This window comes from Crinia signifera, chromosome 1, assembly GCF_055691185.1.
Source record: "Crinia signifera chromosome 1, ASM5569118v1, whole genome shotgun sequence".
NCBI classification, from domain to species: domain Eukaryota; kingdom Metazoa; phylum Chordata; class Amphibia; order Anura; family Myobatrachidae; genus Crinia; species Crinia signifera.
The window spans coordinates 57,035,464-57,048,956 of record NC_139217.1 but is presented as its reverse complement, the minus strand read 5'-3'; the positions used below and the strand labels follow the sequence as shown (position 1 = coordinate 57,048,956).

Below are 13,493 nucleotides of genomic sequence, written 5' to 3'. Positions count from 1 at the left end.
TAAAGCAGACTCCTTCACCTTTGTCTTGTTCTCTCTTTGTCCATCATTAATGTTTCTTGTATAAGTCCACAATGGGCACTTAGCTATGATCTACTCTATTGACTTTTGTACCTGACCACCTGTTCTCATTCACGATAGCACTTTGCTGATGCTGGACTTCTGTCTCATGTCTGTTCTATGTTTGTTTTATAATCAATAAATATATAGTGCAAAAAAGACGTATGCATAGATCTCAGTTATGGATTAGGGGAAGTCATTTCTGATAAAGAATATACAAAAACTATGAAAGTCCCTAAATATGGCCCTCGCTAGCCAAAATAATTGTAATCTTTTAGAATATTTTGAGCTTTTAAGTGGGCAATAAGGAACGGTAGATTGCTTCTTCTGTGCTGTAAATCTGGAAAGCTGATGGAGAACATGTTAACGCAGGGGGGGGTTTATGGTTGCCCGGAAACCCCCCTCCCCTTAGCAAGTGCCTTTCATTTTAACAACAATAGCTGGTATATGATATGATTAATAGAGCTGCCACCACAGTATGCAGTGTAAGGGACAGAGCAGAGCTGCTGCACATGCCCAGTGTACCAGCTTCTTCTACCACATTTACTGTTATGTGTGGATCTGAGCATCAAACATCGCGCTGGACCAGAGAGCAGCTGCCAGGAGGAAGAGACAGGAGCCTTACCAAGAAGTGGGAGATTGTGAGCTTAGAAAGTGCAGTACTGGTTCAATTATGGTTGTGTATTTATGTATTACATGTTTAACCTTTTCCTGACCTTTTAAAGTAAATGAACCCATTGTTTTTTCTGGATTAGACAAAAATTTAGGCAGCAGAATTTCCTTAGAATTATTTCCGGCCCCCACATCAATTCTGAAAATGACCAAATAATGAAATTAAGCTACAGTCAATATTATTCCCCGCAGGTTAGAGAAAAAGCAATCGTTTCTGATACAGTATCTCTCCGAGCTCTCAATGACAATATCTAGAACGTCTCTTGCACTTACAGATTACATGGGGTAAAGCTTATTTGCAAGATAAGCCTTTTCCTTGCGAAATGCGTCAAAAGCACAATCTGGGAATGAGATCTCGTTGCTTTGTGCTTCAAATGAAAAAGGACAGAAAACTTTACAGACTTCAGGTTTATAAAGTTACATTCTACTGCTGCAATCTCCTTGTGTTTCTTTATGTCCGACACTGGATACTGTACCTTCCACAAATAAATGTGCCATATTTCTCTATTCACATGGGATTTCTGTCAGGGTAGGCATAGATCCTGCGTTCTTTGCATTCTTTAACTTTGAGAATGTAGCATTAGTCTGGAACTTTGAGGAGGTATGCAGATGAGCCAATGTGAAGTCACAATGGCAAATGGGGCACAAGCCAGGCACAGTAGAGGAGAGCGGCATAACCTCATTCATTATACATGTGTGTGAGCAAAGTCTGTCTGCCTTACTTTGACATTTATTTGAAGTATATGTTCAGTCACCAGAAAACAACTCCAATGGGATGTGACTGGAAGAATTTCTCAAGGTTACTCTCTATCACGATCACTGTATCGCTTCCCATCCAGAAATAAACTTCACTAGCTGCTTCAGAATAAATATAATGGGACAGGACCCATGGTGAACAGGCAGTCACTGATTTATTAGGTAGGTTACCAACAATTCAATATAACGGTATATTTATTTATATTTAATAAAAAGGACCAAATAGATTGAGGTTATCTGACACTGGTTATTAGCTACTAGAGATAAACGTCCCTATTAAAATGAGGGCTTTAACCTGGATGCAGTGGGTGTTCAAATTTGCATGTATCGGATAGGCTGCAGCCCCTAGAAAATGTATAGGTCTGCTGTGATATTAGGGGAGGGGCTTCCCCTTGGAAGCGCCCTCTGCTATGGCAGTTCAGACTGACAGTCCCAAGGAGAAAAACACAGTGAATACTTAACTAGGACCACACTTAGTTCCACCGTAGTTCCTGAGTAGAACTATGGAGGTTATTCTGGTTTACAGGCAGCGCTGCAAATTTTGCGTCCAGCCGTCCGCCCCCCTCCCCTTTCTCGCTGTGTTCCCAGCACGGCTGTGAATGGATGTTTTGCATAAACATCCATTTGTAGCCTTGGGTGCGGGAGCCAAATCATTTGATGGTCACTGAGGTGCCTTACTTTTGCATGTTCACTGTACGGGAACATGTTGGGCAGCTGGCATCCGGTAATGTCAGCTGCCCACCACCACCATGTCAGCTGCCCACCACCAGCAGCCACGTCACTGCCTAATTTCCATGGGAACACCCATGAAACGCTGGGCATTCCCATGGGTACGTCCCGTCGCCGCCACCCCATGCCCCCTGCCCACACTGGTGGGTGCGAATAAGACGGCAAACTAGCAGTTCGCCGTGCCCGCTCGAAATGCACATGTGCAGTAGTAAAACATCGGTGTAACCGTGCAATCACGAATAACCTCCTAAATGTAATTGTGTGCTAGAAGTGGCAGACATAGAGGACCTTGTGGGTAGAACTGGTTGGAATCAGAGCATATCTACAGTATGGCCTTGTCTTAAGTGTCTCAATACTTCTATTTGGGTTTTGGGAATATTTATGAGCGGCCTTTGATTTTCCCAACTACTATTAAAGTCTATCAATCAGTGAAGTTGAATCAATTCTAAACTTAATTACTGTAACTTCTGTGAAATTGATGATAAAATCCAGATTACGCAACCAGGTTACTAAACAACTATTTGAGGATTAGTTTACATGTTACTGTGAATATCATCAATCTTACCAATCAATAAAGCGCACCAGATTTCCGATCTACAGGTTGTGCTGTCTCATGGAATAAACACATTGACCCTAGCACAGTTCCGCAAAGAGGATGCAGTGTAAATCCCGGCGGTCAGGATCCCGGCGTTCAAAATCCCGACGCCGGAATCCCGACCGCCGAAATCCCGACCGCCGAAATCCCGACCGCCGAAATCCCGACACTTTCTCCCTCCGTGGGTGTCCACGACACCCCTGGAGGGAGAATAAATTAGTGTGCCGAGCGTAGCGAGGCACCGGGACCGCTGCGTGATGAGCGCAGCGAGCCCGCAGGGGGGGGGGGGGGGGGGGGGCGATCCACGTCCCCCCCTTGTCTGGATTTCGACGGTCGGGATTCCGGCGTCGGCATTTTGAATGCCGGGATCCCGACTGCCGGGATTTAATACTGAATCCCCGCAAAGCAGCATGCATAAAGCTATCGGCACCACAACATTGGCAACAGATTGATGTCGGGGAATATATATCACAGTTTCAAGAGATAAATTGGAGAGAGATATAGTACACCCTTTCACCTCTCGCCCACAGCCTAACCCTAACCCCCCCCCCCTGCAGCCTGAAGCTAAATCCTCCCCTTGTGCCTAAACTTAATTCTCCGCCACCATGTGCAATCCCCCCACCCCCCCCTCAAATTAACGCTAACCCGTATACCTACTTTCGGGATACCAGCAGTCATAATTCTGGCATCACCGGTCTCATCAATGTCAGCATCAGTCTGAATGCCAGCAAATGTAAATTCAATAGGCTTAAAGGGAGTCATCGAAGTACATACACAAATATAGGCCCTAATTCCGGTTCATACGCTCCCCAGCAGGTTCACACAGGGGAGCGATGATTAGCAACTGAGCATACATTTTTATGTGGGGCGGCGGAAGAGGGGTAGCACCCATGGTAATGCCCAGCGTTTCATGTGCAGTCCCCATGAAAACGCTGAGTGGTCCCATGCTAATGCGGGCGTGACGTGAGTGCGGGGGGGAGCGGGCAGCTGATGTCAGCAGACGTCAGCTGCCCGCCCTCTTCCCGTACTGGGGCGCCACAGATCTAAGACACCAGAGAGGTGTCTTAGGTCTGAGAGCGCCACAGAAATCATTCGATGGTCGGTGACCATCGATCGATTTCCCCCCTCCCCCCCCTCCCCTGCATGCAAGGCTGCGATTGGATGTTTATACTAAACATCCATTTGCATGTGTGCGGGGGAATGGTCGTGCGAGGGGGGGGGGGCAGGTGTTTGTGCGGCTTTGCGGGTCAATCAGAATGACCTCCATAGGTTAGACCAAAGACAAATTAATGTCTGCAAAAGGAATTAATGTGCAGCTAAAATGTGAATGTTTTTAAATAATAAGTAAATAGAGGATCCTACCTAGAGCTAGCTGTTCCCTTTATGTGAGCACTAATGTGTCTATTTTGGTATTTTACCGTAACCTTTATTCTAGCATATACATAAGCAGTGTAGGCTCATCCTTATTATCTAGTCCAAAACTTGCAAAAGGTTAACTTTAATGCCTCCAATATATAAAGTACCTATAGAGAAGCTCCATATAACTTCATTTATGTTTTATATCTATAATAAAAGTTTATTTATACTATACAGTATACTATATTTATAAAACTTGTTATTGCTTTAGATTTTTATTTCTCTTTTTTTTTTTTTGTATTCCAGGAGTAACGCCCTCTATCCCCCTTTCTGGATATTGCCAATGCAATATTCTTTCTGGTGTAAAACACTTCATTAAATAGGTTAATGTCATTTTTACACTATCAAGCGGCGTCTTAACACTATTGTGAGACATGAGTACAGGCGGTTGTACACACAAGGTCACTGCAAGGATTCTCAGCACCCTAGGCACAGCTACAGCCTCCTCATGTCCCCTTACCCACTACCCAGCCCTTCCCTCACTTGACTTTTAAATAAATGTAACTCTTACAGTACCTTCTCCTGGATGGCAAGGATGCATAACAGTGTCCAGGGAAAATTACTTTTTGATAAATGGAATACTGTTACCAGCCGCGTAGCTACGTTTTGGGCGCCCCCCCGCCGCCCATTCAAACCCCCCCAATCCCCCGCAGCCTTACCTTTCGCACTGGTCCCGGCGGCTCCGTTCTTCTGCTGAGGACCATCACAAAATGGCCGCCCCCATACAGCAGACAGTTTCAGAGAACTTTGTGCTATATGGGGGCGGCCATTTTGTGGTGGTCCTCAGCAGAAGAATGGAGCCGCCGGGACCAGCGAAATAGGTAAGCCTGCGGGGGATTGGGGGGAGGTGTAACAATAGCACCGCAGCCCCCATATGCACAGCGCCCCCCCCCCCCCCCCCATCCCCGCGGTGGCGGGGGCTGCGGTGCTATAGTTACGCCACTGATTGTTACTCTTACAGTACCTCCTCCTGCCTCGCAGCTTTCAGTGAGATCATTACTTTGCTTCTGTGTGTAAAAGTATAACAAGGAGTTAGCATTTAAAAAAAAATGGGTGAAGATCCCCCTCCTAAGCATAACCAGCCCTACGCTATTTGAGTCGGTGCTGGTTCCAAAAATACAGGAATAATTTGTATTGGAGTTACCCATATTTTTAAAACCTGCACTGGGCGCCACCAGTCAGTAAGATAATGCCACAGACAAAGAGCACAATAGTGGTGCCTGTGGCTGCAGTATTACCCCCCCATTAGTCAGCTATGGCCAGGGTCTATGGGGGAGTGGGAACCCCACCCAATAAAGGGGTCCCCTCTCTAAGGCACCCACCAAGGAGTGATGTACACTTGGTATAGGTGAGTAATATTTTTTTTAAGGGTACAGTACCATATGATTAGCAAAATAGTTATTTTGCCAATTTTTTTTTATGCTAAATCATCAGCCCCATTCTGTTTAAAGAAAACAATTTGTCTGTTTTTATACATGTTGTAGGTTAAAATTGTCACCAAAAAAAAAAACAGTGATAAATGAGGACTTGTTATAGCAGGGGGATGCAGTCAAAATCCCGACAGGGTCAAAATCCCGAATGGGTCAAAATACCGACAAGGACAAAATCCCGACATGGACAAAATCCCGACATTTAAAATCCCAACAGGGTCAAAATCCCTACATTTAAAATCCCGACAGGGTCAAAATCCCGACATATAGAATGTACAAGTGAAACAGTCTACATGACTTTCGGTCGACAGGTGCGAGGTCGACATGGTTTTTTTCACTGTTTTTTGAACTGACATGTGCCGACAGGCGGTATTTCATGCCCTACCATCCACTATGGCGTGGTGGGAGAATAAAATAGTGTACCGAGCGCAGCGAGGCACCGTGCCCGAAGCATTGCGAGCGATGCGAGGGGCTGCGGTTCACTTGCAACTGTGTCCATGTCGACTGTGTCGACATTCGGGTCAAAAAACAGTGAAAAAACACATGTCGACTTCGCACCTGTCGACCGAAAGGTCTGTAGACTGTTTCACCTGTACATTCTATATGTCGGGATTTTGACCCTGTCGGGATTTTGTCCATGTCGGGATTTTGTCCATGTCGGGATTTTGACCCATTCGGGATTTTGACCGTCGGGATTTTATACCAAATCCATAGCAGGTTATAGAGATACAGCTACCTTGTGTTTCATAGGGAAGAAAACAAAGAACAAATATCCACCACTTCCCATCAGTGTTTCTTAGCATCAGCCCTGAGCTCTGGAGAGGCACTAATATCCGCACCTAGCGATTCTTTGTTGCATTGGTTCCATCCTAATAACCATCGCTAGTGTGTCATAGGGTTAAAAATAATTCCTATACTGTAAATTAAACTTGAGAAAGGCCTTGGCGTCCCTCACATAATGGCCTTTACCCACTCAGTGTTCATGAGATATTTACTGGATTGGTTTCATGGTCCTGAATTCCCTACACACTAATCCCTCGAGGAACATGTGCTTGCCTCTTACGCCCCTACTGCCCTTTTACATGTCTCACGCTCTAATCTCCCTTCACCGGTACTTGCTGATGTCTGATTGGCAGATACTTATTTAGCGTGGCTTGCCATCAATAGGAAACTAGGCAGTAGACACAAAATCACTAGGCGTGCTCCATTTTTGGCAAATCCTCATTTTCAACCATAATTGTTAAACTGAGGATTTTTACGATGGAGGGTGAAAGGGATATAAGCAATACGGAACATTTTTGGTCGAGGCCTGGCCTATTGTTTCAGGATTTAGCCACCAGGTTTTCTTTAGCTCATGGGGAATTGTTTATGTATCAAACATGACACTTTGTCCTGTCCATGCTGCCACCAATGATCAAACCTGATACTCCTTTGTTCCTCTGGCCCCTTTAAACTTAAATATATATATATATATATATATATATATAGCACCCTATTACCAGTTGCTTATGATGCTGTGGCCTCTAAATGAGAAATAGATGTTCCTCAGGTTATTTCTGGAAATTCATAACTAAACATATGGAAAAAAACCTTAAGCCTCTGCATTCTCGATCCATACTCCAGGAAGTTCACTTGAAAACAATACACCTGGCAAATATTTCACAACCACAGAGGAAGCACTAAGAGCCATATGACCACTGGTTATGTTTGAAATGCCCAGATCAACCAATCAGATTCTGTCTATCATTTCTCCTATGACTACAAACAGAATGGGAGCTTCAGTAATGGAATCTCAGAAGCACTGGTCTCACCCCGCACTCTGTTCATGAGCTTAATAATAAGCAAATTATTTTTTCAGTCCTCCGCTATCCATTGTGTCAAAGCTTTATCGTGTCTGGCTGCACATTCATGGAATCTGTAATTCAGACCCAGTGATCCTGATGCTCAGCAAAGCATAGATTTCTGAAAATTAGGTATTTGAAAGCAAAACGAATGGTTTGTTATTATACGTGGGGCCAATTTCCCTGACCCCAGGCATTCATGTAGAAGATTCCCTTGCTCTGCCAGGGAAATGCTGAATTTAATGTTTCGCTATATTCTAATGTCTGTCTCCTAACTGACCCTATTTCTCACTGTTCGCTCATGTGTGTACTGCCCTTGATTTACTGTGCCCACTAATGAGGTGTGAAGCTTTGCAGCACGTCTAACGCTTTACCTAAGGTAGACCTGGTCTCCTTAATTTTACGTATGGAAAATATAATAAAGTAGGAACATTGTTATTGTCATACATTGTCATTGTCATACATTGTGTCATTGTAATGGGTCTTAGTGTGCTCGTATGCTACACCCCTCTATATGTCCCAATGGGAGGATAATGGTAGAACAACAATATTCATTCCATGCTCTCTTCTTGTAACAGAGGTGAAAACATTGCCATCCCAATAGATGTGACAGCTATGGGGCTTGGGTTAAAGGTAGCAATGAGGTCTCTGGGTATGGATTGGGCAGATGTATTTGCAGTTAAACCCTGGCTTGTGCTAGCAGGAACTGCAAGATCATAGGGATCTGCAATATGCATGTGTTTCCTGCCCCAATATGTTCAGTAGAGCAGAACAATGAGGAATAGATGAAGAATCATCACTAGCTCCTCCCAAAAATCCCAATGGATGCAGCCAGTTGTGGATTTTTGCTACATTGTCCCCCGTTTGTCACATGGACACCACTTTCTCTCCTGATGTAGTGTTTGGTTCTGGAGGCTTCTGATCTTCAAATATGTTCTCATCTTTGCTGTGGTAAGGAACTCTGTTAATTGACTATTTCTGTCTCCCACTGTTGTTGGAGGCTCTCTGAACATATCACACATTATGGGCAGAAAAAGGGACTCCTACACAGCCCGGGGAATAAATAAATAACACCAACACCCAATAAATAAATTTCCTGACTCAAAGTAGCCTCAACATTACATTTTGAATCTCCACCTTTAATACAGACAACAGATTGCATTGTTAGCTCCTATAATTGCCCTCTGCATGGTCACTGCATTATGTGGTAGCAAATACCAGCCCCATGTATCATAAAAGGGGGAGTTTGAGTGGCCAAGATGGAATTGTAGTATTAGAAAGAAAGAGAAACAGATGGTGACGATTCAAGAATCATAGAGCAAGATGGGGGAAGGAGCAGTAAGGAAGAGGAAAAATAGTAACATGAAGATTGCCATCCTCAGAATGGTATGCAGTCACATGGTTATCATGTCAGCATTTATAGTGCCAGAATGTTGACATTTGAAAAGTTTCCATGTGAAATATCAACAGCCTGAGAATTCCAAGGGCTAGGTTTAGGTGCCATCAAAAAGTTGAAGGTTAGTCTGTGGGGCAGGTTAACAGAGCAGGGGCCCATGTGCAGATTTCGTATGGTCCCCCCCCCCCCCTGTAGACTATGACATTATGCTAGAATCTACTGTGCATAGCCAGGTCTCCAGAAATATGGCACCCGCATTATTTTGGGTGACTAAACAATACTACAAATGCACAGCAAACAGTTTCACTGTGATTTTTGACCGCAGCACCATCGCTAACACCAGAAAGGGAAGTATATAGACATGCAGTGTGGGCCCCTGGAACCGCACACATTGTACATATTGTACCCCTTAATAGAAATGCCATTTACTAATACACTGCTACTTATTCTTCTGCTTCTTTATCCTACAAACCATATGAATCATTTACCCTCGACAAATTATCCATATCTGTCCATGTGCATCCTGCCCTGCATGTGATGAACTTACTTGGAAACCTCAGTCCTACCTCATATAAATATATCCTTGCCTCTTTCAGCTCCAGATACTATGTTGGGATCACTCATCATGTCAATTAAAAATGGCCTACTGTTTTAAGTTTTAGGACCTGGTGTCATCCTAAGTACCAGTGGGAGTGTTAATGGAACAATGGAGGCTGTTATAGACAAAAGACATCTCTAGCATAACTCTAAGGATCTTATGCAATTGTCCAGATGTTTTATAACACTGTAGTGTTAGAAGTCTCCTGAAATAACTATTGTGTTGCTGAGAACTTATATATTTTTTGAATTATTCTTATTTTATTATTATTTCAGGACATGTACACATTACGGATTTTAACATAGCTACAATTGTCAAAGGAACAGAGAAAGCATCATCCATGGCAGGGACAAAGCCTTATATTGGTATGTAAGTGATTTACACATATGTTCTATTGGCTGTTTTCTTAATAAACATGTATTTCATTTGTTAACACATAAATGCTGTGTAAGCAGACAGTTTGTCGCACCAGACGTTCCATGCATTTGTAGATGTGAAAGCAAATATTTAAAATACATAGAAATGATTAAACTGCTTATGATGAAATGTATAGCTTAAAGGTAAAATGCAAAGCAGCTAGTTTCCAAACAGTTAAAACTAAAACCATTGATGTACTGATGTAACAATTATAGGCTGTTTTCACATTTTACTCACCTGGGAAGTCTTGTTAATTCCATTTGAATAAGCCGTGTCATTAGTCTGGCACTCAGTAATTCACTTACTACTAGGGGCCTTTTGTCTGGAAAGTCGCAATGTTATGTTCTATTTACAGAAAACCGATGACAGACACATAATTTGTAGTTCGGTATACAGACAATTAAAACCGCTTTAGTGTCTAGACCAGTGATTTTCAACCTTTTTACCTCGCGGCACACTAACTAAGATGTTAAATTTGCCAAGGCACACCATGAGATCCCCACAGGGCAAAACACATTGGCCCCCAAAGGAAAAAAAAAGAAACCTATTGGCCTCCATATAAAAAACAATCACACTGGTCCCCACAGGTAACATAACATACATTGGCCCTTTAACATGAATGAAGAGACCAGTAAAAAACAGTTGAACTGGTGGTGGCTGTAAACTGGTTTGGGCATCTCTAGATCTGGGGCACACTTGAGAACAGCTCAAGGCACACTAGTGTGCCACGGCACAGTGGTTGAAAAACACTGGTCTAGACAATGCAACAGATTCTGCTGTTGGTGAGGGTTACTCCCGATGAAGACTGTTACTGTGGAATATTAAAGAACTTAAAATAGACTGAATAAGCAGTACTGGGCAAAGAGGTTGTGCAGTTTACCAACATGGTGCAATAAAGGGTGAAAGTTGAAATGGTTGACACCAGAGCATCCGTAGCCAAGGCTAATAGTTTCCTAAATGGCTTCCAAAGACAGATATACAATAATAGATTATTTATGGCAATGTCATATCCATAAGGTATCATGAAACACATTCAGGGAAAGGGGTATAAGATATAAAAATTAAATCAATGTATTTCTAGGTTCGGGACCCAGTCTCGCTACTGCCCAGGCATGGTCATCAGACTGCATGCGTGTGAATAACTAGGAAAATTCTGCCGAATGTACCCATAGGATACTATGCAATAATGTACCCATAGGATACTATTCAATAATGCAACAATGCACGCGCATCCCCTTCCGCCAGCCGCTGGTAGGGGATGCCCGCGCACGAGATTCACGCGCATCCCCTTCAACCGGAGCTCCCCCCGGGTCCCCACCACTTCACTGCCGGGTCCCAAGCCGTTTCAATATCGCTCTGTGATCTCCCCTCACTTTGGACCGGAGATCGGGCACCGTGAAACATTTGAATCTGCCCCTATGGGTTCTGCTTTTCTGATTGTAAATGCTGGACCACAGAAGGTATTTCCATTATCTGCAGCTCTACCAATACACTTATCTGGTTGGCAAGGCTCCCTTCACTTTCTCGAACACCTGGGATGCCCGGTGACACCTCTGTCTGCAGCACTGGTGGCACTGGCACTACTCTACCTCTACATTGCTTCAAGAGAAATGTGAACTTTGTTTATTACAAATTGTACTTTGTAGACTCCAGTCCTGGTCCCCTTTCTGTCTGGGCCCGGTACTGGAGTCCCCGCAGTCCCCCCCTGATGGCTGCCCTTCTGGTTGGTACTTAATATTTGCTGGTATCCTACAAACACACATTTGTGCGTCAAAATTTTTTGATAATAAAGCCCAGAGTTTGTTCCCTGTCCTTTAGCATGGTTCTCAGTGGAATAGCAAAGGACAAAAAAATAAATTCAGTTGTTGCAGCAGTGCGTTAGTCAGGACAGATTGTAGCAGCAGTGTAATGGAGTACAGGAGGTGTCGAAGGATCACTCATGGTTGGCTCATGTGTGTAACATACTATCTCCCAGAAAGAGAACATAAAAATTACAATACTCTTACATTTACTTTACTGTATGCAATAAAAAAATAACGATTTGGAGATTAGTGTCCCTGTAAAATGACTTTTACGCAAAATTACCCTGATACTCCGACTTCTCCAACTGCCCAAAAACTATTTTAAATTAGAGTTACAGTAACTATTTGGTGGAAATAAATGGGTTCGGTCGATATGTCCACTTGCGGTTTATGATTTCAAAACATGTTGTAACATGGAAAACCTTTTTTTAGTTGACTTATTTATAACATCTCAAAACATAAACTTGTCAAGTTAAAATGAGCAAAACAATTAGAGCAAGTACAACTGCATAAAGGGAATAGAAGGATAAGGGAAAGACAGATATCACGAGGCTCTACATAGTGCGGTCTAGGTTATGGGGACAATGACAAATCAGCTGCAGGTGGGAAACCATGTGACAAGTTTGAAAATAATTTGGAATACATTTTTGGTCTATAAGGCACTTAGCTGGCACATAGGGCCTTATTTTGGTTCATTCTTTCTGACAAAATCCTTCTTAGATGGGCAAAACCATGTGCACTGCAGGTAGGGCAGATGTAACATGTGCAGAGAGAATTAGATTTGGGTGGGGTTTTACTTAAAAGTGAGATCTATATTGCAGTGTAAAATTAAAGCAGTCAGTATTTTCCCTGCACAAAAACAAAATTACTCACCCAAATCTAATTCTCTCTGCACATGTTACATCTGCCCCCCCTGCAGTGCACATGGTTTTGTCCATCTAAGAAGGATTTTGTCAGAAAGAATGAACCAAAATAAGGCCCATAGTGTACTATAGGGCACTTTTCTGCTACAGATACACATCATACTTGGCCTACCTGTCCCTCTCCTTCACGGAGAAAATGCTCTGCTCCTGGACTTCCCTGGTAATGTAGGATTGCCATCACCTGTGGTGAGCTGGGTAATTGCTAAGAAAGGTGTTACACCACAGGTGATGGCAATCCTACATTACCAGGAAAGGCCAGGAACAGAGCATTTTCTCCCTCATGGAGAGGTGCAGGCAGGGCAGGACTGGACCAGAAATCGGCCCTGGCATTTTGAGCACACAGGCCCACCTATAGCAGACTGGACCTTTGCTCTGTGAAAAGGGGGCATGGCCTCATGGAAAGGAGGCGTGGCATTACAAAAGGAGGCACTACACATTATGGGACACACCGTAATGCCCATTACACATTATGGGACACACCGTAATGCCCATTACACATTCCCGCACACTCTATTGCCCATTACATATTATGGCACACAATGCCCATGTTATGCCCCCAGTAATGTCCCTTACACATAATTCCCCCAAGTAGTGCACCTTAAACATTGCCCACATAACAGCCCCTCCAGTTGTATTAATATTAATAGCCCCTTGTACTCTAATTAAAATTTCTGCGCCCCTCCCCTTATAATACATACATAGATATTTGTTGATGGCAGGAGTCAGGTTATGTCTGTACACAGCAGAGGCAGCCCGCCAGCTATCAGAAGCAGCACCCTGAGCCCCTGAAGCTGGACCAGCAGGGAAAAGATGCAGTCCAGGACAACAGAGTCATATGCCTGCCCACTGGCTCCGACTCCA

General features: G+C 43.6%; 1 protein-coding gene across 1 annotated transcript in view; it reads left to right on the top strand.

The window, feature by feature from the left end:
* Positions 1-13,493, top strand: part of STK32B (serine/threonine kinase 32B) — a 209,339-nt gene that overhangs the window by 103,753 nt on the left and 92,093 nt on the right. The window contains exon 6 of the mRNA XM_083155858.1: positions 9,766-9,855. Coding sequence (XP_083011984.1) covers positions 9,766-9,855 — 90 coding nt within the window. The remainder of the gene's footprint in view (positions 1-9,765; positions 9,856-13,493) is intronic.